Source organism: Cyclopterus lumpus, chromosome 24 (genome assembly GCF_009769545.1).
Source record: "Cyclopterus lumpus isolate fCycLum1 chromosome 24, fCycLum1.pri, whole genome shotgun sequence".
Lineage (NCBI taxonomy): Eukaryota > Metazoa > Chordata > Actinopteri > Perciformes > Cyclopteridae > Cyclopterus > Cyclopterus lumpus.
In genome coordinates, this window is record NC_046989.1 from 8,861,271 (window position 1) to 8,888,603 (window position 27,333).

Genomic DNA, 27,333 nt, shown 5'->3' on the forward strand with positions numbered 1-27,333 from the left:
GAATATGGTAACAACTGCTCCAGAGAATCACTGCAACATTTTACAATTAGCGAAAATTCATCAATAGATAGATACACATCTTTGTCTGTAAATTGAGTTTGACGAGGAGAATCTATGTGAAAGAAACACGGCCATTACTCCACTGATTAAACCTATTTCAGGCCTGAATGGGAACACACTGAATGAGGAGACACTTAGAACTAGTCTTGGGTTATTATAGGTGAAGTAATGAGAATCAATATCAGGAAAGTAGTTTTATATTTTATTTGAATCCACTCATGTTTGTAATTTTGTAACATTTTAAATATTATATACAGTGGTATGAAAATGTTTGGGCACCCCTGATCATTTTCAAGATTTTCCTTTATGTATCATTGGTTGTTCGGAACAGCAATTTCAATTAAATATATCATATACCAGACAAACACAGTGATATGTAAGAAGTGAAATTAAGTTTTTAGGATTTACAGAAAGTGTTCAATAATTACAAACAAAAGTAACAAAAGTAGGCAGGTGCATACATTTGGGCACCCTTGTTGTTTTATTGATTTGAATACCTTTAGCACTAATTATTGGAACACCAAATTTGTTTGGTAAGCTCATTGACCCTTGACCTACATACACAGGTGAAGACAATCATGAGAAAGGGTATTTAAGGTGGCCAGTTGCAAGTTGTTCTCCTCTTTGCATCTTCTCTGAAGACTGGCAACATGGGAGCCTCAAAACAACTGTCAAATGACCTGAAAACAAAGATTGTTCAACATCATGGTTTAGGGGAAGGATACAAAAAGATAGCTCAGAGATTTCAGCTGTCAGTTTCCACTGTGAGGAACATAGTGAGGAAATGGAAGACCACAGGCACAGTTCTAGTTAAGGCCCGTAGTGTCAGGCCAAGAACAATCTCAGATAAGCAGAGGCGAAGGATGGTGAGAACAGTCCAACTCAACCCACAGACCAGCTCCAAAGACCTACAACATGATCTTGCTGCAGATGGTGTCACTGTGCATCGTTCAACTATTCAGCGCACTTTGCACAAGGAGATGCTGTATGGGAGAGGAATGCGGCAGAAGCCTTTTCTGCTTGAGGTATGCTAAATCACATTTGGACAAGCCAGCTTCATTTTGGAATAAGGTGCTGTGGACTGATGAAACTAAAATTGAGTTATTTTTCTGTTGGGGTGCCCAAATTTATGCACCTGCCTACTTTTGTTATAATTAGTAATTATTGCACTTTCTGTAAATCCTATAAACTTAATTTCACTTCTTAAATATCACTGTGTTTGTCTGCTATATGATATATTTAATTGAAATTGCTGTTCCGAACAACCAATGACACATAAAGGAAAATCTTGAAAATGATCAGGGGTGCCCAAACTTTTTCATACCACTGTCGGTGGAGGCTTCAAATAAGCCCAGTTGGCTTTTTGTCTCTTCCTGCACTGTGATATTCATTTATCTCTGTTGTGATTTTATTGTTTGAATTGTGCAAATAAATAAAATAATATCTTAATTTTATTCAAAAGTGACACATCCAATTATTGTGAATTTGGGCCAAATATGAATCATGTGATGAACTCTTCTTAGAAAAGTTTTATATGGGCCTATGAAATACAAAACAATGCTTTAAAAAATATTATCACGTGTTTTTATTCATGAAGGAAAGCATAAAAGACCAAATAACAAACAGATCAGTTATATTCAAACCCAGTTCTCATACTCTCATTTTTCGCAAGCGTATCAAAAAGAAAAGACATTTGTGAACATGTTTATCATCTTTCATCTTTTACCAGGAGGTGGTGCATGGGCAACATGAGTATCAAAAACAACAATTACATTCTTCAAGTTCTCTATATGGTGTAACAGTTAATAAACCCACTGTACAACTCATTTCAAGAGAAAACTAAATGGATCAAATATTTTCATCCATAACTGCCATGTGCATTATCATTACACATAATCATTTATGTGACTGAAAAGACACGCACACTGGATTGGCACCATTAAATGAAGCCTATCTTTGATATATTGTATAAAAGCAACATTACTTTGGTTTATTTGTGGCACAAGGCAAACTTTATAAACGTTGTATTTAATTGTTCATTCAGGGGTCAAACTGTCGTATATAAATTCTTCATGTAGAATTTTATAATATACAGTGACATCTTTATACAGCAATGAAAACCGACTGTATACAAGAGAAAAATGCCTCACTCACTTACCCCAATATTATCTTGTACATGTATTACTCTAGTAGTCCAAGATGTGCATCAAACCCAGTATGATAACAATAATGCGATCTAGAGGCAGAAATTAGGTATTTCATCAACACAGCTCTCGTGTCTTTCATCCCCTTGAACCTCATAGATCATCTCATAACAACCTTGTCCTGAGGTTGTTGTTCTATGAAGACACAGGGTGGCACTTAAGTTACCAGGCGGTATCACGAGTCCACTTCGTTGTAGAAAAAGACGTAGTAGAAGAACGCGCCAACTACCAGCAGAGCCACTGACAGCAGCATGTTCTTCCGATTCTCTCCTCTTAACGTCTTCAGCTCCTTGTCTGGAAATGACAAACACCACTGGTAAGAGAGCGCTACTATGTACTAGCTACCAGTTCCATGAAAAGTGAAACCTCATAAAGCAACAACACCTATTGCAGCAATGGCAGACTAGATGTATAGTTAAAGACTATACTAATATCAAGCAGGGGCTTTCTGTGACTTTTCAGGAGTGAATCACTTCTTTGACCGATTGAGTCCTTCCTGATTTCTAGATGTCGTTTATTCGGTGTGACTATGCGAAGCACATTTTTTCATAGCTAGCACAGTTTAGACAAAATCTTTGTTCGGGTTTCAGAAGATTTTTCGTGCGTTAACCAACACGTGCACGCTCGGGGGCTGCCACGTGCGCGAGCCGCCACTGTAACTTTAAATGTAACTAACTTTAAATGTAACTTTAAATATAACTGTACCTTTAAATGTAACTGTAACTTTAAATGTAACTTAAAATGTAAATGTAACTGTACCTTTAAATGTATCTGTAACTTTAAATGTAACTAACTAACTTTAAATGTAACTGTAACTTTAAATGTAACTGTAACTTAAAATGTAAATGTAACTTTAAATGTAACTGTACCTTTTAAATGTAACTTTAAAAGCTCCTTGTCTGGAAATGACAAACACCACTGGTAAGAGGTGTTTGTCAAGCTACCAGTTCCATGAAAAGTGAAACCTCATGAAGCAACAACACCTGCAATTGCTCTGCTGATGAAATATTGCAGCAATGGCAGACTAGATGTATAGTTAAAGACTATACTAATATCAAGCAGGGGCTTTCTGTGACTTTTCAGGAGTGAATCACTTCTTTGACCGATTGAGTCCTTCCTGATTTCTAGATGTCGTTTATTCGGTGTGACTATGCGAAGCACATTTTTTCATAGCTAGCACAGTTTAGACAAAATCTTTGTTCGGGTTTCAGAAGATTTTTCGTGCGTTAACCAACACGTGCACGCTCGGGGGCTGCCACGTGCGCGAGCCGCCACTGTAACTTAAAATGTAACTAACTTTAAATGTAACTTTAACTATAACTAACTTAAAATGTAACTTTAAATGTTACTGTAACTTTAAATGTCACTAACTTTAAATGTAACTTTACATGTAACTAACTTAAAATGTAACTAACTTAAAATATAACTTTAAATATAACTTTAAATGTAACTGTAACTTAAAATATAACTTTAAATGTTACTGTAACTTTAAATGTCACTAACTTTAAATGTAACTTTACATGTAACTAACTTAAAATATAACTTTAAATATAACTTTAAATGTAACTGTAACTTAAAATATAACTTTAAATGTTACTGTAACTTTAAATGTAACTTTACATGTAACTAACTTAAAATATAACTAACTTAAAATATAACTTTAAATATAAATTTAAATGTAACTGTAACTTAAAATATAACTTTAAATGTTACTGTAACTTTAAATGTCACTAACTTTAAATGTAACTTTACATGTAACTAACTTAAAATGTAACTAACTTTAAATATAACTAACTTTAAATATAACTTTAAATATAACTTTAAATATAACTTTAAATATAACTTTAAATATAACTTTAAATGTAACTAACTTAAAATATAACTTAAAATATAACTTAAAATATAACTTAAAATATAACTTAAAATATAAATTTAAATGTAACTGTAACTTAAAATATAACTTTAAATGTTACTGTAACTTTAAATGTCACTAACTTTAAATGTAACTTTACATGTAACTAACTTAAAATATAACTTAAAATATAACTTTAAATATAACTTTAAATATAACTTTAAATATAACTTTAAATGTAACTGTAACTTAAAATATAACTTTAAATATAAATTTAACTGTAACTTAAAATATAACTTTAAATGTTACTGTAACTTTAAATGTCACTAACTTTAAATGTAACTTTACATGTAACTAACTTAAAATATAACTTTAAATATAACTTTAAATGTAACTGTAACTTAAAATATAACTTTAAATATAACTTTAAATGTAACTGTAACTTAAAATATAACTTTAAATGTTACTGTAACTTTAAATGTAACTTTACATGTAACTAACTTAAAATATAACTTTAAATATAAATTTAAATGTAACTGTAACTTAAAATATAACTTTAAATGTTACTGTAACTTTAAATGTCACTAACTTTAAATGTAACTTTACATGTAACTAACTTAAAATGTAACTAACTTTAAATATAACTAACTTTAAATATAACTTTAAATATAACTTTAAATATAACTTTAAATATAACTTTAAATATAACTTTAAATATAACTTTAAATGTAACTAACTTAAAATATAACTTAAAATATAACTTAAAATATAACTTAAAATATAACTTAAAATATAAATTTAAATGTAACTGTAACTTAAAATATAACTTTAAATGTTACTGTAACTTTAAATGTCACTAACTTTAAATGTAACTTTACATGTAACTAACTTAAAATATAACTTAAAATATAACTTTAAATATAACTTTAAATATAACTTTAAATATAACTTTAAATATAACTTTAAATATAACTTTAAATATAACTTTAAATGTAACTGTAACTTAAAATATAACTTAAAATATAACTTAAAATATAACTTAAAATATAACTTTAAATGTAACTTTAAATGTAACTTTAAATGTAACTGTAACTTAAAATATAACTTAAAATGTAACTAACTTAAAATATAACTGTAACTTAAAATGTAACTAACTTTAAATGTAACTGTAACTTTAAATGTAACTGTAACTTTAAATGTAACTTAAAATGTAACTAACTTTAAATGTAACTTTAAATGTAACTTTAAATGTAACTTTAAATGTCACTAACTTAAAATGTAACTAACTTAAAATGTAACTAACTTAAAATGTAACTAACTTAAAATATAACTAACTTAAAATATAACTAACTTAAAATATAACTAACTTAAAATATAACTAACTTAAAATATAACTTAAAATATAACTTTAAATGTAACTTTAAATGTAACTTTAAATGTAACTGTAACTTAAAATATAACTTAAAATATAACTAACTTAAAATATAACTAACTTTAAATGTAACTGTAACTTTAAATGTAACTGTAACTTTAAATGTAACTGTAACTTTAAATGTAACTGTAACTTTAAATGTAACTGTAACTTTAAATGTAACTTAAAATGTAACTAACTTAAAATGTAACTTAAAATGTAACTTAAAATGTAACTTAAAATGTAACTTAAAATGTAACTTAAAATGTAACTTAAAATGTAACTTAAAATGTAACTTAAAATGTAACTTAAAATGTAACTTAAAATGTAACTAAATGTAACTTTAAATGTAACTTTAAATGTAACTAACTTTAAATGTAACTAACTTTAAATATAACTAACTTTAAATATAACTAACTTTAAATATAACTAACTTTAAATATAACTAACTTTAAATATAACTAACTTTAAATGTAACTAACTTTAAATGTAACTTTAAATGTAACTGTAACTTTAAATGTAACTGTAACTTTAAATGTAACTGTAACTTAAAATGTAACTGTAACTTTAAATGTAACTTTAAATATAACTGTAACTTTAAATATAACTGTAACTTTAAATGTAACTTAAAATGTAAATGTAACTTTAAATGTAACTAACTTAAAATGTAACTTTAAATGTAACTAACTTAAAATGTAACTTTAAATGTAACTAACTTAAAATGTAACTTTAAATGTAACTTTAACTGTAACTGTAACTTTAAATGTAACTGTGACTTTAAATGTAACTTTAAATATAACTGTAACTTTAAATGTAACTTTAAATGTAAATGTAACTTTAAATGTAACTTTAAATGTAACTTTAAATGTAAATGTAACTTTAAATGTAACTGTAACTTAAAATGTAACTTTAAATGTAACTAACCTTAAATATATCTGTAAATGTAACTTTAAATGTAACTGTAACTTTAAATGTAACTAACTTTAAATGTAACTGTAACTTTAAATGTAACTGTAACTTTAAATGTAACTTTAAATGTAACTGTAACTTTAAATATAACTGTAACTTTAAATATAACTGTAACTTTAAATATAACTGTAACTTTAAATATAACTGTAACTTTAAATATAACTGTAACTTTAAATATAACTGTAACTTAAAATGTAACTGTAACTTAAAATGTAACTTTAAATGTAAATGTAACTGTAACTTAAAATGTAACTTTAAATGTAACTAACTTTAAATGTAACTTTAAATGTAACTGTAACTTTAAATGTAACTTTAAATGTAACTGTAACTTTAAATGTAACTTTAAATATAACTGTAACTGTAACTTTAAATGTAACTAAATAAATCTGTCATATGGAGACGTTCCGTACTCAGAGAGCTTTGTTTGGACTGAGGCAGAGTAACGCTGCGAAATGTTCTAGTTTTAACTGTATTCGTGTCTATACTTGTGTCATATACAATACATGGTAAATGGACCGAAATTATGTAGCCTTATCAATCTTACTAGTGCACACTTCAGAATTGTACCAATTCATAGGATTAACACTCTCACAAAAATGCCCCCATGCAAGGAACTGGTTCAGTCACAGTGGAGACATATCACGATGTCCAAATTGTATTTTTGCAAAATATATACCTGCAGTTATTTGACCAATATGAATAAGCATTCGTGGATATAGACGTACCTAACTTTAGCACTCGCTCGTTAATGATGGTCATCTCGTCTTCCAGATACTGCCTGTGGAGCGCAGAGGATGAGACATGAGAGACAAACAGACGAGCAGCAACCTCAGTGAGCTTCCATCATCTGAACAAGACGCTATTAAGAGCGTTATTAATGATGTGTCTTTTTAACCGTCACTATCTCCTCCTCCATCACCATCATCCTCACTTGTCCTGGTCAGAGAGCTCCTCTTTCCTGCTCTTGAACTCCGCCCTCTCCAGGTTGTCTCTGCAACGCGCGCGCCGCTCCTCCAAACGGTCAATCTGCAACACGTACACACACTTCAGGTGATGACGTTCAGCTATTGCGCAATAGGTTAAGAATGAATGACACGTTTGACGTTACGTTACGCACTCAACGTTAGATATTGTTAAGGAGCTAAAAGTGAGGACATGTCTTCCGACGTCTTACCTCAGTGGCGACACTCATTTTCTCTCTTCTTTTGTCTTTTAATTTAGCCATTTTGTGTCACAAACTAGCGCAGCAAACCCTGCGCGATAAACTGCGAGTGCCCGGAAGTGATTTTCTTCTTCGTTCCTTTCAATTCAACGCGTCTCCTCAGAGGTGTTGCTGCCCTCTGTCGGCTGGAAGCGACGTCCATTCTCCATAATTCACAGAGACCAGCGTGTTGTTGAAGTTGAGTCCTTCTGCATCAACTTGGAAAATGTTCTCACTAAGACTGGAACAATGGAGGGTTTTTAACTACGGCAACCTCTTTTAATTAGGAATACCGGGCAGGAATTTGAGACTTTATTTCACTTTCAGAAGATCCCCAAAAATTATATTATAATATAACGCCAAATAAAAAGAAATAATGCCACCAGAAATAAATAGCCTTGCCGGAGTGACCGGAAACGGTCATCCTCCTCCCCACCGAGGAGCAGACAGGTGAGTGTGGCTGCGATTTGTTGTTGGCGGTTGTTAATTGGATCATTCGACTCGACAGGACGAGACTTGGTCGTCTGTGAAGGAGAGATACGAGGAGGCATCCATTCTCTTCTCCACGAGCGTGTTTTCTTTGAGGACAAAATGCCTCTCTTTGTAAACCGGGACCAAATATTTGCGCATCAGGTATACCTGCTGGAGCACAAACTGAGGGTAAAGCACTGCTGGTGTCATTAACAATGCGAGATTAGTGTATTAGAGATTGTGAACGGACTTGTACTGTAGTTTAACCCATGTATGATTTCAAAATAACTCCACACTTTGTAATATTTCACTGTGTTTTCAGAGTAAAGAGGAGCGCATACTGGAACTGGAGACAGAGAATGCTATTCTCCATTTAAGACTCGCCGAGGTAATAAGATGTCTGCTATTCATTACTTACAGGGTTAAACCATTAAGGCCTATGGAAATCCCCGATCACCCTATTCTATTCTATTCTGTACTGATTGATGGGCATATTATATTATATGTATTCCTTGACCTCATGAGTTGCTCAAGAAGGCTTTTTGTCTCTTTTCATTTTGTGCCTCTTGGCTTCAATTCAAAATTCCACCTCGGTGACCACAGAGTTGAATCATGTGATGTCATTTCACGTGAAGATTCATCAGAGGCCCACTCTGTATTTGATTATAATTATCGTGTATGGAACCAGAACTTCTCGTGTCCAATACCAACACTTCAAACAGATTAGTCATAATGTGTAATGAATGACAATGATATAGAGTGCTATCCAGGGTCCTGATATTGTGTGTATTATTGGAACAGATGAATATCAATTAAAGGTTGATTATTACGCCTGTGCTTCTTTAAGATCTTTCTATCCAATTGCTAATCAATGTGCACAAAATAATGAAACTGGATAATGTCAAACACGTTTTATTTTAAATGTGAGTTGCCATGTATGGTCTGTGCTTTAATGCTTTTCAGTAAATTCACTTATAGAACGAGAAAGAAGTCATACAGACGCAACACCGCTGCATTTTTTCATGTGCATTCTATGTTCTTAATCACTCAACAGTTGACAAACAAATCAGCCTCTCAAAAAACATATGCAATGTACTCACACTTTGATGAATTAAATGAAGCATCACATGACACATGCTGTGGATATAGTCATACTGTAGCTTGGCACAAAGTATAAATGAAGTGGCACAGTGGTGCAGAATAAGTATATTGATTTGTTCTCCTTTTCAGTGTTTGGGGAAACTCCGTCGGGACCATGAAGAGGAGACCCTGAACTATCATCAGCACCAGAGGGATGCTCAGAAGATAACCCTGACTGCCCTCGCCAAACTACTCGCTGAGGTCCAGGTACAAATGCACTGAGATGAATGTTGTGTGGTGGGTTGTGATTTGCCTTCACGTCTGTTGAGACGTTTCACTATGTAGCAAACACAGTCAAGACAGGGAAGTAGTGTGGGAGCTTAGAAACACTCACACACACACACACACACACACACACAAACACACACACACACACACACACGCAGACCGAACACAATTCATTTGTCCTCTCTGTGTGTTTGTTGCAGGCTGTGAAGCAGGACTTGAGTGAACTTTTCGCAGTTTATTTCAGTTTTTCCAGTGAGCTGGAGGAGCAGAGCAAGCAGCTGCTGGAAAAAGTAGAGCAAGCCAGCTGTTCTCTGAATGGTCACCGTGGAAACGAGGTTCAGAGTGAGTATCTGAGTGTGACGCAATAGACGCGGCCTCTCTGGCGTCATCCTTAGGTGTATGATTCTCAAGTAACTTCTTGAGGCTGGAATTTAGGTGTACGGCTTGGCACCATTTTGGCAGATGTTTGGATACATTGGGCGTCATGGTGGACTCAGGGTGCAGTCAGGGTGGGTAAGCAGGCAGCTAGTGCAGCTCTGTCCTTATCTTTGACCTCAAGTACTTTCCAATTTAAAGGTGCCAAATCTGTTGTTACGTAACGTTTTACAGGAGCAACCACAGTTCACATAGTGCTTTTGTCCCGTGGGTGTTACAACGAACTATCAACTTACTAACCTCAACAGAGTTTTGTTACGCTACTCAGTCTACTCAGGTGCTGCCAGGTATTGTAAACCACAGAGGAGTTTTCAAACGGTCAGAATTTATTTCATTGATTTTAGAAGACATTATTTAAAGGGTCATTTTGTTGCCCCTCCTTCCTGCTATCACATTTTCTACGTCTCTCGTCTATTCACTAACTCATTCCCCCTCTCTCTCAATTCTTAAGTGGTTTACAGGTTATGTACTGGCTGTATCTTTATTAAGCTCTGTTTTATGGTAATCCTCTCGGCCCCTCCCATCTTCTCTCTCACACGGCCCTTCGAGGTTGTCCAAGGTGGACTTGTTCTAATGCAGCCCTGCAAGTCGGCTACTCACCACGGCTCTGATGATTGGTTAAAACTGATCTTCCTGAGTACATGCTGTAATGCTGCAAGCTGCTTTAAACAAAGTATTTATTTATTGTCTTTATATTGTTGATGGTAGTTAAGGGAGAATGTAAAAATGTAGATACTCACCGTGACTAAATAGAAATGCATTCAATTGACGTTGGATTTTATTTTCTCTTTTTCCTCATAATTATTTAATATATTGTATGGCTGACTTTGTACCCACTTTTGAGTGAGTATTTATTTGAGTATTAGGCTTACAAGTACAGACTATTTCACAATGAAAGAAGATATTTAAGCTATTTTGTAACTGATCGGTGGAATAATGAGGAAAATGTATGTTTGAAATAATCTTAAAACACAGAAAAATCCCTCTGCAATATTCTGTTCTATTTGAGTTCAACGCAGGCTATTCTTGAACGTCTCAGCCTGTCCTGAGTGAAAGGAGTTGTTTGGTGCTAGGTGTGTGTATGTACTCCAGGATTAAAGACATGGCCTGGATTCAAAGATTTACACCAGAGAACAGATGCCTCTGGCTTTGGAGTTGATTTTTACAAAGACAATAATTAATTCATCCACTTTTCTGCCTTTAAAATACCTTGAGCTAGACTTTTTTTTTTTACTGCACCAAATTGACCACAACATCTGACCCGGTTGAATCCACTGCAGGCTTTTAAACTACGGTCGTGTTCCTTATTGTCTCAACATGCTTGCACTAATTGGCTTAACCTTTAACCCCAATCAGTGATATAAAATTGACTGGATGGTTTTCCCGTAACTTTCTTTCTGCTCTCCCTGCCCAGATTTGCAAGCTGGTGTTGTAGCTCTGGAGCGCTCTCTGGAGGAGGAGAGGGAGAGGTGCAGGGCAGAGAGGCAGCGAAGGAAAGAACTCCATAACGCACTGGTGGTGAGGGCCGATTTGAAGTGTCAGAAGATAATGGGCAAAACAGTAGCTTCTGATATTGACCTTCATTGTCATTCTTTGTTTTTGCTACAGGAGTTGAGAGGGAACATCCGAGTTCACTGCAGGGTGCGACCGCTTCTTCCCTTTGACCACGTCCAGTCCTCCACGTCTGGATCAAGGTGGGTCACCACATGATCCATCATGGCAGCATGAAATGCTGTAAGATAGCTGGGTTTGAGTTGCACTGTGCTTGAAAAGCTACGCTTTCCTCTCTCAGGCCGATGTCATCAGAAGAAGTGGTCTCTGCAATCAGCGATGTGAGTTCATGAGACTCTTTATTGTGTCTTATTGCTGCGATCAGGCTGCTTAGTTCTTTTCTGTTATTCCTCATTTGTTGTTCTAAGGACACGGTGATGGTGAATTGCATAAAACCAGGGATGCCGCTGCAAAGCAAGATGTTTGAGTTTGAGAGGTACAATCAAACATTCACATGGATCACACACACATTAAATATTCTGTTCCTTCATGATTATTATGATTGTGCTTCCTCCAGAGTGCACGGAGCAGAGGATTCACAGGAGACCGTGTTTCAGGAAGTCCAGCCGCTCCTCACTTCCCTGATGGACGGGTGAGCCTGAAAGCAGACAACGGAGGGCTATATCAATATCATTCAGATGTGTTCGCTCATTCATTCACTGTATTCATTAAACACCACCGGGTGTGGATGAAGAAGAAACAATTAAATACGTGACAAATGGCATAATATGAATGGCTTCAGCATGAATTGAATGTTATTTCTCTGTCTTCCCTGCAGCTATAATGTGTGTATCATGGCGTACGGGCAGACAGGCAGTGGGAAGACTCACACCATGATGGGATCCCAGCTGCTGGAGGAGCACTCAGGGACGCAGCAGGAGGCACAGCAGGGTATTATCCCCAAAGCTGCTGCTGAGCTCTTTCGGTGAGAAAGAAATACATTTTTTATTCATTTGTTTTTGTGATATTTAAAGTGCATATTGACTAAACTCGGTAGTAAATGTGTTTTTCATGGTGTGCTGAAAACCACTGTAGAGCTGGTCCACTTTATTGTATTCTGATTCAGTCCTTCAGAAAGCATCATAAATAAAAAAACATATACAGCCCATGAATTCATAATGTGCTTTGGGAGTTGAAATAGAATATAATTGGGTTGAACTTTGATCCTTTCTTTATGTTTCCGTGTGTGTGTGTGTGTGTGTCTGTGTGTCTGTGTGTGTGTGTGTGTCCCAGGCTGATCTCTGAGAAGCCCGCAGAGAGCCTCACAGTGGAGGTATCAGTGATGGAGGTGTATAACAACGAGGTGCTTGACCTTCTGGCCAGAGATGCTCAGGGCAACAGTGCCGACCAGCGCCGGGACGTCATCACCACCTCCTCTGGCACCAGCCAGGTCACCTCCCTCACACATGAGTGAGTACAGCCGGAGCCGAGTGACTGGGTGCAGAAAAATGACTCAAATGCTGTGTAATGGGAAAGGGGTCCATTGTAATAAAGAACCCAAAAGAATTGTGTTCTCAGATATGTTTCTCAAAAGTTAGTTTGTGACCAGTAAAGTGGCCAGAAACACAGCTCCAACTAAATGCTAATGTTGCTCCGTAGCTGCTGAATTTGTAAATGGGCAACTGGTTGTTAAATGTGTTTTTCAGTTTGTTGCTGCGATCCTCGGCCCCCCAAGCCCTAAAGTCTTAAAACGTAACGTATGTTGTGGGCCACTTGGGACATCTAAGACGGGCTGTAACAACATTATTATCGACCTTTATGTTGATCGGACTAACTTGTTCCAAAAAAGTCTCTTATTCACATATCTTGCTGACAAGGAGCAATATTATCATTCATTTTGAGTTGTGTCTCGAGCCACCTGATGAGGGCATGTGTCCGGCTCTTCAGCTGCGCTTTATAGTGAAAACAGCTGCTTGCTGTGGCTGAAAACAACACTGTCCGAGTGGTGCGAGGGAACCAATCAGTAAAGTTGCGGGCAGGAAAACCAAAACACAAAGTTAAAAGACGCTGCCCCTCCACAGAGCTGAGAGGGACATAGATCACCATGTGGTTATGACAGCTTTGAGACTAAAAGGCCGGGTGATAGTGTCTGCGTTTCATATGTTTCACAGGACTGTGCATAATGCCTCTGAGGTGATGCAGATCATCAGCAGTGTTTTAAAGCTCAGGGCTCACTGTCCCACCCTCGTGCACACCGACTCCTCGCGCTCCCACCTCGTTGTCACCCTCACGATTTCCTCCAAGAGCCCCAACGCTCTGGCCCTGGGTGAGACGCGTTGGCACAAGGGACTCACACATGAGCATAAATGACACGCCGGTCGGCCACGCGTTCCCGCGGTGTGACTTCATTGCTCTTTCTTGTAGCCCGCAGGCTACAGAGTGCCAAGAAGGACATGCAGCGCACCACTCGGAAGGAGTGGTGGAGTCCACGCTGTCGGCGTGCCAACCCTGATGCCCACCACTCATCTGATGATCATCTCTTCGCAAGCACGCCCTCCTCTCCATGCCACTCCCCTTCCCATTCTCCATGTCCCTCCCCCAGGCCCAGCATCTCTCAGGCTGCTTTCAGGACCAAGCTGCAGCTGGTGGACCTGGCGGGTAGCGAGTGTGTCGGTGAGAGAAGCTCCAGGCCTTGCCGGTGTCACGGCAACTTTGGCTCCTAAATGTCTTGCACTAGGCAACGTTATAACAGAACAATATACCCAGAATTATATACCATTCAAAGTAAGCTCACCACCGTTTTCAGTTCCAACTTGGTGTTACTTTTAGCCGAATATGGTGCTTGGTTTCTGCATCATGAAATATCAAATGATGCATCTACATAAAGGTTCACAGTACAAACAAAGCTGAAGATGGAGGTCTTTGTATTTACCTTTTTAAGCGAAAGGTCACTGAACCCAATACACCCAGTGCCTGTTCACTGAGCTATCGATTACCTTTAGGTCGGATTAATATGTGTGTGTGTGTGTGTGTGTGTGTGTGTGTGTGTGTGTGTCCAGGTATGTCTGGAGTTTCGGGTGCAGCTCTGTGGGAGGTGTCCTGTATAAACCGCAGTCTCTCTGCTCTGTCCGATGTCCTGGGAGCTCTGGCCGAGCAGAGACCACACGTCCCCTACAGGAACAGCAAACTCACTCATCTGTTACAGGATGCCATAGGTGACACACACACACACACACACACACTCTCCCTCTCTGTTATATGACCTTTGACTCATGTCTGCTTTTCATGAGAATGACTTGTTAGAACTCAGAATGTCTTCATCTAGCTGAGAGATTCCTCATACTCGTATGGTAACCCTATCTCTAGCATACACACATATAAACAGACCCAGACTTACTCAAAATACTCTGGGAGAAGTATTGTTCCATGCCCAATAATGATAGAGAAACAAAAGTACAATGCATGCGATTCAATCTAATCTTTTCCTTATTGTTTAAAACCACCTCTGGCTTGAATCTCCTCTTGTTCTTCTCCACCAGGTGGCGATGCCAAGCTGCTGGTGATGCTGTGCGTCTCTCCCACGCAGCGCTTCATCACCGAGTCGCTGCAGTCTCTGGGCTTCGGCTCGCGGGCCCGTCAGGTCCAGAAGGAGCTACCGCGAAGGAAGAATCCCACCCTCAAAGTTAAGTGACCAAACAGAGGAGAGATATTTCATTATTTGCAGATGCTGTGGCAACATGGATCCTGTCACAATCATGCCAGCAACACCGATTTGAGGGTGTTATTGTTATTATGTTATTGTTCCGTGTTAGAGAGGCCCTTCTTACTCTTAGTTGTTACTTTAACTAGGACATAAATGGGGTTTTGCCAGAAATGTGATATATTCTGTCTTTAAATAGATCTTGGTAGCATTAAATGTCTTATGGGGCTATCTGAAGCCAAACATACTTGTATGTTGCTTGAATGCAAAACACATTAATAATGTGTAAATAACCTTGACAATTACCAAGGGTGCTGAGTAGTTATGGCTGACAATGAAACTACACAAAGGTTGGGTAATGATAACTCAAATTAGTATGAAACCATGGTATTTTGACTTTATTTTTTAATTTCCACGTTCATTTAGCTGTAGATGAAGTCAACAGTTCTGTATCATGCAAAGGCTTTCTGACGGAAGTAGTCTTCCATGTATTCTGCTGGAAAACATTTCAGTACTTGCATGCCATGCCTTCTTCTTTTTAGTGTTCTAGGTGTAGTTATGTTTAATTAGTACTTGTACTAATGTTCTTCTGTGTCTGTAACCATCAACTTTTTTTGGGGTTAAACATTATACATCTTTTAAACGCCTTGATAGCATAGTTTTAGTAGAAAACTCTAAAATAAAGAGCTGGTGTGCAGATAATTTGTCTCTTTGTCTGTTACAGAAAGAATGTAGTGCGAAACGTATTGTCATTAGGTAATTAAAACAGTGTTTGAATAATACATCATGCAGCCCCTCTAAAAATAAACTATTCATATAAAGTTTATGCTCACAGCAGGCTTTCCATACAAACTCCTTCCCCGTGGGGGGTTGTTCCAGTAAGATGTCTGCCGCTGTGTAGATTACTGCAAAGAGGAACACACACAATCCCTTTAGCATTAGGGCAAGATGGTATTATTTTTAGCTTTTGTTTCAGTGACTTATTTGGAGCAGCACGTGAGGAGCTGTACAATGTTTTGCTGAATGTGGTAAAACCCATCAGGAGGATAATAAGGTGCACCAGCTGATGATTATTTGGTCTGTTGGGGGTAAACAAGTCAGGCAATTTCCTCCAAGGTGTAACAGTTGGACATCTTCCGAGCGTGAGCAGAATAACTCGCTGTACACACACTTTAGACGCGCCTCCTCCTGCCAGCATGCTGCACGATGTATTGAAGTTCTAATCCACGAGGACCAGAAGCTGACATGTTTGTGAGGAACGGATCTCGTGTGCCACCGTGACACGAAAGCTCAAAAGCCCAAAGCTTTTTTGAAGCTGCAGGCTTAGAGGACAAAGAGTGGCGGGACTAAAAAAAAAAAATGGATACGATTATAACGAAAGTGACAAGATAATAAACGTGAAAGGTTCAGGAACATCCTCTGTTCAGACAGACAACTGGGAAGAAAGAGACACGAGAGAGGGGAGGTGAGAAGGAGCGAGGAGAAACGCTCTGAAGGTGAGTGTAAGTGAGAATTAAACTTTTATTCTTAACGTTCATTCTTTTGTTTACATCTGACAAACAATATCTGACATGTCTATGACGATGGTTCTTCTCCTCCACGGGTCCAGATGTGGATCTTTAGGTAAAACCCCTCAGATAAACTCTTTACTGTTCTTGATACACTCTTAACTGTTCTTAGCTTGATTTGATTAACGATTTGACACTTTTCAGTTATTTAAAACAGGGTTTATAATTGATCTTGATTATGGCCAAGCGAACCCTAATATATGAACCTCATCAAATAATAGTGAGCGAAATGGCTCGACGTGATGAAGTACGAAAACAATTAAACTATGACATTATGATGTGGATTTTTCAATGAATGAAATTGCATCATAAATACACTCAGGACTCCGTTTGTCAAACGTTACTTAACTATTCCAGGCAAGTCTGCTTATTCAGATAAAATTATCTTCCTAATTCTCATCTCAACTTGGTTCATTAATTGCATTTGAAGGTTTCATTGTAACATAGGATTGGCTTATGATTGTGATTACAGACGGCACATTTTTTGGTTATGAACCTCTGGAGTCGGGACGCCCTGTCAGCTAAATGGTGAACGACCAGGAAATAAAGCTGATGAACCGTTTTAGACATTTTACCTGAGATGAAACCTGACAGATTTTCTCATGAAGCAGATTACACGTCAGATATTAATTGTAAGACAACATATCCAGCAATCAATCATGCTTATGATTTCATACTAATTAAAACCAACTCCAACTGATCCGTAATAATGTATGTTCCAATCCAACTGTATAGATAGATGATGCCATAGATTACACCACCAATCCCCATAGAAACTGGCATTGTTTATTACTATGTTTTCTGGTAGCATTATTCTATTAATAATCAGAAATATTAAGTTTAATATAGCTTTTGAGCTTTCTGAATAATTGACTTAGTTTCTTGGTCATGACTCATCTTGGAGACAAGACGGACTCAGCTCAACAATAACAAACCCATAACATTTAGGGCTGAAACATAAACATTAGATTTTTATTAATTCAAGCAAACTGTTACAGTCAACAGTTACATAAGTTACATGGTATACAGTATGATCTAATTTTCTTTTTTAAACCAGGGTTTCTGTCCCCCCCCCCCAAACATAGAAACAGCAAATCCATACAAGCGCAGGCAAGTAAGTAGTAACAGCACAATACATTCATCAACTCAACGATACGTTTTATACGAACAATAAGGCAAGTAGAAGAAAGAACGAATGAACAAACAGAAAAGGATGGCAGACATTTTCTTTGAAATGAGCCAAAACAAGGCATAATGTATTCTTCTTTCAGGCCTGAAAAGGCAGCATCACATCAAATGTATTCTTTTGAACACCGTTTGCTGCTGTGGAACCAAACGAGGTAAGGCTTCTCGTTAGTGGGCGGGTACACAGGAAAGGGGGAACTGGGGGAAGAGCTGCCTTCAGTGGGTGTTGAGTGGTTTGTATCTGGTGTTGGTCAGACTCTCATTATCATGGGCACCTTCTCAGAATTCAAAGTTTTCCTCGGCACACTTGAGTATTCATCAGGGACAATAAGAGAGGCAGGAAATCTGATGTACATCTACGGCACCTAATCAGTTCCAGTGTCCATTTTATGGCAAAGAACTTGAGAAAAGGATGGGCGCTCAGCATGCTAAAAACCAACGACTCAGCATTTATCTGACATTGCCTGATGTCAACATGAGCATACGTGGCTCCTTAGAACCTGGACAGACAAGAAGCTCTTGGCCAACATTTCCCTGTTGTGAAAGTTAGATGTAAGTGGATGGATATGCACGCGTGTGGCCGAAGCAGACATGTGATCCCCCCGTCAGTTACAACCATACAGCAATCGTCACATGACATACTGACACAATCTTTTGCTTGTTCTGAGTGGTAAAGTCAGTCCTGATAACAAGAGAGAAAACAAAAAGACAACCCAGCAGGTGTTCACACTGAGTGACTGTTCATGTAGGAGATCAGTATCAACAACTACTGGTCCGTAAAAACTGAAAAATGTTTCAGCAGAAAAAGGTAAAATAAAGACGCTAACGTAAAACAGCATTCATTCAATGCCACGTTCAGCCACCAGGTGACAGAACAGAGCTGGAGAACAGAGGAAAAATGCAACATGCCTTCATTTATTCCTTTTCTATCTTCTTGTTTTTCTTTTCTTTTTTTTTTTTTACATGGCATACAGATCTGAAACAAAAAACAAATGGTTCCTCAAAAAAAGCAATTTTCATGTATATTAATAGTGAACATGGGGGATTTCATCAAAAGAAATCCAGAAGAAACAAGGTCATGTGGTAGTTCAGAAAAGAATGAATGCAAAAACTTCTCTTGGAACACTAGAAAGACCAACGAGGGCCACGTGGAGATTCTCCACCCAACACAAACCACGAGACAGCGATTTAAAAGAAAAACAACAACGATGTTTCACGTCTTTCCAAAGTAGAAAGGTCTCTTTGATGACGAGGTGGAGAGGTGGAGGGGGGGGGGGGGGTCTGAACACATTTGTCCTCTGCTTCCGATGCTGCTTCCCCCCCCCCCTCTCTCTTCCATCCCTCTGATCGCCATCACTCCATCCAGTCTCCCTCGTCAAACTCTGACTCGTCCTCGGAGTCGGAGTACTCCACGGCGATGCGGCGTGACAGGATGGTGGCCACATCGTTGCCAACGCGATCGTGCTTAGCCTCTTGCTCGCGTTGCTCCTCCACTTTTCGCAGTTGTATGCCTGAAAGAAGCATCAACAGGCAGGGAAAGTTTACGTTCATGTACTGTGGGGTACATGACAAAACACAAAGGTATTCAATTTGAAAATATGAAATATTCAAATTTGAGAAGCTGTAACAAGTGAATTGGGCATTATTGCTTTCAAGGGACATTTCTATGACAATTAATCATTTGTCAAATGTTTTTGCAGATTCATTATTTCTCCTTAAACCAATCAAATATTTGACACATTTTTCAGCAGTAACTTTATAGATATTAATGACATGTTGGCATTTGATAAGCATACAATAAATCAAACTTCAGAACTAAATAAGTGACTTTCAAACATTTCTAGTACAATTCAACCCACCTTTTCTGATAGCTTCCAACAGGACACTGCGCGCATCGCTGATGGGCGGCAGATTGGCTGGATGCTGCCTCTTGCTCCCCACATCGTAAAGGGTGTGGGACGCCGGGGAGGCCATGGCTCCTGCTGAGGGGAAGGCCGGCAAAGGTGGCGGGCCTGAGGGACAAGGCGAAGAGCTCCGTGCCCCAGGGTGGGGCAGAGGAGGAGGCGGCGGGGGAGGAGGCAGGATGCTGCCGTCCGACTGGGTACCAAAGCCCGTGGGTGGGCCCCTGTCCAGGACCTGCTGGAGACGAGCCGGGGAGCAGTGAAGGGGAGGAGCTATGGGTGGAGGAGCCGGGTGCAGCACCCCTGGGGCGATCTGGAGGGGAGCAGGGGGAGGCGGGATAGCCGGGGACTGCTGCTGGACTGGTAGAGGAGGAATGGGAGGAGGAGGAGTGCCCCGCATGCCTGTGGAGGGTAACGGGGGAGGGGGAGGGGGGAGAGGGGGAGGCGGTGGAGGAGGAGTGTTGAAGTTGAAGCCTGCTGTCCGGGCTGGAGACTGGGGTCTGCTGTCGGAAAAACCCGAACTGGAACTAGAAGGATAAATAGAGAGACAAGGAGAGAAAAGGAGGTCATGACGAGGAATTAGACCGCTAAAAAGTGAGAAGGACAACAAGTTTGAATGTTAAGTGCATTTGAAGATCCAAGGTTGTTTTGCCTTGTTCAATAAAAATCTAAAATTAAGAGCCATAGTTCACACGATCAATGATTTGATTGATTTGGAACAATGTGCATCAGTCTCACATAGTGTGTTGAGTATTTCCTCCAAGTGCTACATGACATATGGGGAAGGGGCAAAGTGAGAACATTATATATAGAATACGCTGAGTGTTACTTTATATAAGGAAGAAACAGCAAGACACTAGAACCAAAGTTTAGAAAAAGAGTAGAAGTAAATAAAAACAAGATGGCCGGAAAGAGTTTGCTAGTAAGAGGAGAAGATAGCTGCAAGGACTTCTGGAAAAATCAATGAGCTATTTCTCTGGTCCCTCTGATCTCTCCATCCCTTCAAACAGTGACATATGCGGCAATTGTGCGCTGCAGAAAAACAACCTGTAATACGCTCAGTGGCCTTAACACTGTATTGATCCTGCCCTGCTCCGAGCCTTTTCCCTGTTTTTCCCTCAGTCTGATCCACAAAACCTCCATCTATCCTTCCACACTTCCATCTTCGTCCTCTCTGACAGAATGGAGAAGGAAAATAATGAAATGCCACTCACTTCGACCAACTGATCCATAAGAAGAAAAGAAAAAGAGAGAAAAAACAACACAGGATGGGATTGCAAAGTGTGTGTGTGTGTGTGTGTGTGTGTGTGTGTGTGTGTGTGTGTGTGTGTGTGTGTGTGTGTGTGTGTGTGTGTGTGTGTGTGTGTGTGTGTGTGTGTGTGTGTGTGTGTGTGTGTGTGTGTGTGTGTGTGTGTGTGTGTGTGTGTGTGTGTGTGTGTGTGTGTGTGTGTGTGTGTGTGTGCTTGTGAACCTGTCATTTACAAATGATTTTCACACTTGCTCGGGGAACCAGATGAGTAGGATTAACTTTTTCAGCCATGTTAGTTGAAAATCAGAGATGCCACTTCCTGGCAAGTCAATGTGGGTGGGCGCCTATCGCGTTTTGCAACTGCTTTGCAAAACCATGAAAACGCTTTGTTAAAAGGTTTTTTTTCCCGATGGGACACAAAACCGAGGTATTGCGTCGTCTCCTGTCCCACCTGATCACAGAGGGTGGCTTGATCTCTCCCAGTGGGTGCATGAGAGGTGGAGGCGGTGGAGGGTCGTGGGGCCGTGAATACATTCTGTCCCCAGTACGGTTCAGCAGCTCGTTCATCTGGGTGTAGGGCAGCGCCGCCAGCGAGAAGGGCCCGTCCAAATGTTCCAAGTACAAGGGAGCCCTGAGCAGAGAGATATGTTGTCCTTAACTCACAGTGGGTTTGGTTCCCCTTTGAATTACCCTCACTGATTTGTGGTTTTTAATCTAGTGTCTATTGTCATATCCAAATCAAACGTTACCTAAACACAACAATAGACATTCTGGCTCTGACTACTGCTCGTTGGACACATGGCACAGATCCAGTTTTATCCCAACCGTTTTATCTCATGGCCCCTTAAGAAAGAACGAAAAACATCTCGCATCCTGGTGACAAGCGTGCACTCACTTTATTTACAAGGTCTCGGTACTCATCTTCGTGAGGTAAAATTCTTTCATATTCATCGCACATTTTGTGAGATTTTTCATCCGACACTCACCTAGGAGTCTTTGTGCGCCTTTGTCACGCATGAAGAAGTGGAGAGCGGTTCCAACAAAGAATGTTTCCCCCCCCCTCAAAAGCTTTCTAGATTCATTTGAATTATGTTCAGAGGCTTGAAGAGACAGATGCAAAGATGCGAAAAAACAAATGTTATTTTGCGCAGCAGAGCTTTCTGTTTTTTTCCTTCTTCCTTATCCTGAAAATCATCTTACAGGCTGAAGATGATCTGGCAACGGGTTTGTGAACTATCAGCATCGATTGGATGTAAATTATAGGCGGCGGTCTAAATGTTAATGTGGTGCACGCAGCGTACGGCAGTCTACTTACTCCTAATCAGAAAATGTGTAAAAATAAACAAAAATAATTAGGAAACATGTTCAAGCTTGTTGAGTTCTGTTTAACACCAAAATCTACACTTTGAACTGTTTTATGGAATTGGAGATGACGTGTTTTTTTTCACAGTGGGTCTGTGGACCCATCTGATCTAGATATTGTGACAAAAATAATAAGATGAAATACAGAAACTAGAATCATATGAGGCCGTATCAAACTGGCTCAAGTCAAGGCTAAAAATCCCTTCTTCTACAAGGGATTAGGTTACTCAAATATAATTACAGTTAATCTGTTTCTTTCTGTATCTTGCACCAGTTTTATATATATTTTTTATTTATGAGCAAAAATTTAAATGTAATGTAATTCAATAATAAGTCAGAACTGCTGGACTGCTTTCATGGTCCAGGCGAGTCTGTCCTTCACACTGCGTTGCTATTCGGGGACAACATCAAGGAGCGTGCATTCACAACCTTCTACTGTATATGTGCTGACACTGCAGTTTACCTCCTCATCAATACTGGGAGAAAAGACTTTATGTCAGCCATTCATGGCGCTGACAAATCAGAAAACAACCACTTTGAATAACAATCTTTTTTCATTCATCACATTGACTGTCAGATAAATAATTAAATGGGCACTGGAGCTTTGAGACACAATAAAAAGTCACAAACTGTGAGGCGCGTTAATCGTTCTCTGTTAAGTGGGCACAATGGTGGTCTGTCTGCGGTTCACTGTGCCGTGTTTCCATGGTTCCCAGCATGTATGTGCGTGTTAGCCCCATCATGTGACGCTGCTGGTAAGCCCTAGAAGGCTGAGTGGTCTTGACTTTCCTCGATTAAGAAATTGTAATTGTTTGCCTACGAGTTGACCTAAATGTTTGTCTTAACTTTTGGTCTTGTAGTTAAAACCAGTGTTCCCACTCTGACACGTGTGACAAATACAGGGGCAGCCATCTTCACATACCTGTTGTCGTGGTAACCTGCAGATCCGTTGGCCTCTCTGTGTTTGTCGTCGGGTATGTCCTGGGCGAGCTCTGCGCCCAGTGCCAGTTTCTGCCACTCCTTCTTACGATCGTGAGGCAACCGCGGTATCTTCTCCTGCTCCTGCGGGCGGTCTATCGCCTTCATCTTTGGTGTGTGTGTGTGTGTGTGTGTGTGTGTTTGTGGGGGGGGGGGCAGGCAGAGGATGGTGTGGGAAGAGGCAGATCAAGAGATGTGGGTGGGGATGAGAATGAAATGGGGGACGAATGCATACGAGATGGTTTGGGGATGGAGAAAAAGAAAAGGAGGCGAACGGGAAGAGACAAAAGATAACAAATTAGCTGTTGTTAAGGAAATAATATTGTCATCTTCTAAGACTAAACAAACAGTTAGTGACTGTTACACACTATACCAACAGGCACAAATAACATCTGTACCAGTAGAAAGAGAAAGCTGAGTAAAAGAAGCATTGTATTACTATTCAGACACACATTTTAAACATAAATATATGTTGACGCTAAGTGCTGCTACACCATGCTTATTTAACTGTACATGTGCCACGTAAATATCCATTTACCAACTCCTCCCTCTTAAACAATTCACCTTCATTTTACATAGCAAACTAACTTTGTATTTGTAATAGTCAAACAGTACTGAATTAACTCTCTGAGGAGACAAATCACACATACATTTAAGGAACTGGGAGTGCTCATTGACTGACTTGGGCCAAATCAAGTATATACTTTTACTCAAGCATGAAACTCACAAAGTAGTAATAAAGTATGAAAATGCTTTAAAATATTTACTCCCTTCCACCCAGCATGGCTGACTTAACACACACACACTAAGTGAAACTAAGCAGCGTGCTGCTGTAGCAGAAATCACACACAGTGTTTTGAAATAAATTGATGTTTTTTTCACATACCTGCCCTGGAAGGTCTAAGTACCTGTAGACCTGATCATACATGCGGGGGTCCTGCAGCTATAAGAACAAAAACAAAAAACACAAGAGAAGCACCGGGGGTTGAGGCCAGCGGGGTCAAAAGATCAACACGGCCACAGGATCAAGCACAAAAACAGAGTGGCCGTTTAGAGAAGGTGGGAGTGAAGGGAACGAGAAGTGCTGTTAAACAGAAAAGGACAACACATGGCCGAGCTCGGGGGACGTCACAATGCAGGTACAGTGGGACGCAGTGGCACACACAGTCCAGTCCACACACCCACACACCCACACACCCACACACCCACACACCCACACACACACACACACACACACACACACACACACACACACACACACACACACACACACACACACACACACACACACACACACACACACACACAGAGAAAGAAGACTGAGGTGGAAAGAGATTTCACTGGAATGGGAGGACATGCCACAAAAGGTGTTTACACGCGTGGGAGAAAACTTTTAAATATACAATAACAGCTCACTTTGAAGAATGACATGCAAAACAAACACATGCTCGAGTCAACTCAAAATGATAGATGACAGGTTAAAGCACAACAACAACAGGAATCATTTCACAGTTCAACTAAATACAGATGTGGATGAATCAGTTTAATACAACAATGTAATACAGAATATGCATAACACTTTAAGCATTCATATCAGAAAATAATATGCAATCCTGATATAAACAAGTCACACAATTTCTAGGTGACGGTGTGTGAGCGTAACGCTGGTGTTATTCCTATAGTTATTATAGTTTTCGTTTTGTCAACAGATCCCACAAAAAGACCAAAAACATCAACGTGTGAGCAATGACACGTCACGTGTTTTGGAAAAAGAGTTGAATCATTTTCTAAAACAGCTGGCCACCCCACATTGTAGATATAACAACAATGTCCATGTTCATTGTAATGAACAAACACGTCACACAGTGCACATCTGCCCGGTGTGTTCTTAATAGTTTCTGGACAACAATGGAACTCTCTGGCACAGATGAATAAGATACTTGAGGCTTTGGATACCGAGGAAATACTCGTCGGGGAATCGCTTCCCTGTTGGTTTTGGTCTTCTTATGGTTGGCAACAAGAAAAACACAGTTGTGTCCTTTAAGTGTAGGTCAGTTTAAAATATGCTGTAAAGCAAAGCCGCCTTTACACAAACACAACATTATCCCCCTGTTGGCTCTCGGGCTTCAGAGAAATCAAACCATTAACACAATCCTATTTCTAGTAACAGAAACACAATACCGGTTGTTTGTGAATGTACATATTTGTGTGTATGTGGTGGTGGATTATTTCCCCAATAAATGTTTCCAGGCAAGGTAAAAAAAAAGGGCCTCTGAAACATAATTTCCTGTCACTCTGCATTAAAACCCATACTAATAGTTTCTTTATGTCGCTTTGATCTTCCAGGGTGACGTACTCTGCTAATTCAATAACTGTGTGTGTGTGTGTGTGTGTGTGTGTGTGCTGGTCTTCAAATGAAACATGCTGGCTGATTCAACATAACGTGGGTTGTGGACGGCGTCTCCTCTGCTTTAGCTGAGTAATGTTGATGCGCGTAGCGAGGATGGGAATAAATCCTAATGGTAATGCATATTGATTCATACTGATACTGATTCATCAGGCCCATTAGCCGTGATGAGGCACTGGCCGAGGAGAGCACACACACACATGCACAAACACGCACACGCACACACAATTGAATGAGGAGTACGTCACCCTGGAAGATCATCTGGAGTGACAACACTGAATATCATTTACTCCAAACAGCAAGGCACCCTGACAACACGGCCTGCTGAGGCTTCAGAGCTGCATCGGAAGGTGAAATATTTTAACCTATCGTCCTCTGTTATTTTCCAAACTGTGCAGAGTCTGACAAGATGGTGAGGTTCAGTCGGACTAACCTTTGACTTCCAAAAAGGTCTGCAGTTATCGAGTCTTGGCAATATTCAAAGAAGCATTTCAGACTACATTTGCAAAAAAATTAAAATAAATAAGGTAACAATCTGCAATACAAGTTAAAAGAGCATTATGATGGGGTTTTGGATTTAATTGATGTAACAATGAGGAGTGGCAGAAAGAGCAGGTGGTAGAAGGACGAGGAAACACATAACACGTAGACCAGACAACCATCTGTCCGACAGAGAGCATCCCAGAGTGACGGGTTTAATGCAGCAACATGAATGTGACAACCGCATCGCAAACAAAGCGTACACCGTCTTTGCATGTGAGAGAAAATGAGAAACTGTGTGCGTGCGTGCGCTTGTGTGTCCTGCACGTGTTCGTCACAGCCGTTTATAAATGTGGCTAATTTCCGAGGGCTGTGTGGCTCTGCTAGGTCGTCATCTTTCATCTGAATGGACTCGTTCTGGCAGAGAAAGTGTTGCTGCGTACGAGTGTGTGCAACACAGCAGTTATAGATTTATGATATGGACAGAATGCGTTCTGTCTGTGCACACCTTCCCACTCACTCGTACGTGCTGTTTCGTCTGTACCTGTGTGTCTCTGTATGTTTGTGTGAATGTTCAATGCGACAGACTCAGCAGAACTGCGGCTATGGAAAGCGGGTAAATAACCCCCCAGGGGAGGCCCGCCGAGGCACAAGGCAGCGGGACCACCCGGCTGCTGACAATAACACAAACCACTCACACAATACACACTTTTCGGCTGCTGCTGATCTGTTGGATTTGGGTTGTACAGATTTGTAGCTATCCAAGGCTACGGATTGCTTCTGATGAATGTTATAAAATAGTATTAACCATACCCAAAGAAATGTTAATGTGTATCTGGAGCTATTGTGCTTCGATATTCGTAACAAAAGAAGAAGACTTCTCTGCTGAAACATGTCAGAAAGTGTTAATTTGACCACTAAACCAAAACCAGCAAGGCAAACAAGTCTATCTAGAGAGGGCTCTCATTCCAAAGACATGTGCAATTAATTCAAATCCACGATCAGCTGGTGTACGGCCGAGTTGTCTCGCTGTTAGTGAAG

At 39.3% G+C, this 27,333-nt stretch overlaps 3 protein-coding genes across 3 annotated transcripts in view; 1 reads left to right on the top strand and 2 right to left on the bottom strand.

Annotated features, from left to right (window-relative positions):
• Positions 1-1,621: 1,621 nt before the first annotated feature.
• On the bottom strand, positions 1,622-7,787 carry ccdc167 (coiled-coil domain containing 167). The gene is made up of 4 exons (XM_034527615.1): positions 7,671-7,787; positions 7,428-7,522; positions 7,222-7,274; positions 1,622-2,558 (listed from the first exon to the last, which is right to left on the bottom strand). The coding sequence occupies exons 1-4, from the start codon at positions 7,719-7,721 to the stop codon at positions 2,440-2,442; spliced, it is 318 nt and encodes a 105-aa protein (XP_034383506.1). The 5' UTR covers positions 7,722-7,787; the 3' UTR covers positions 1,622-2,439.
• Positions 7,788-8,288: 501 nt separating this feature from the next.
• kif25 (kinesin family member 25) lies at positions 8,289-15,153 on the top strand. Its single transcript, XM_034528078.1, has 15 exons — positions 8,289-8,357; positions 8,491-8,556; positions 9,399-9,515; positions 9,737-9,878; positions 11,386-11,489; positions 11,580-11,665; positions 11,764-11,803; positions 11,891-11,958; positions 12,040-12,114; positions 12,301-12,447; positions 12,756-12,932; positions 13,634-13,788; positions 13,887-14,135; positions 14,522-14,677; positions 15,002-15,153. Exons 1-15 carry the CDS (start codon positions 8,289-8,291, stop codon positions 15,151-15,153), a joined length of 1,803 nt encoding a protein of 600 aa, XP_034383969.1.
• A 4,115-nt stretch (positions 15,154-19,268) lies between these two features.
• wasf1 (WASP family member 1) overlaps positions 19,269-27,333 on the bottom strand; it is a 47,739-nt gene continuing 39,674 nt past the window's right edge. Inside the window, exons 6-9 of the mRNA XM_034527737.1 lie at positions 23,350-23,513; positions 21,517-21,696; positions 19,775-20,343; positions 19,269-19,426 (exon numbers count right to left, since the gene is read on the bottom strand). Of these exons, the coding sequence (XP_034383628.1) occupies positions 19,269-19,426; positions 19,775-20,343; positions 21,517-21,696; positions 23,350-23,513 (1,071 nt within the window). The remainder of the gene's footprint in view (positions 19,427-19,774; positions 20,344-21,516; positions 21,697-23,349; positions 23,514-27,333) is intronic.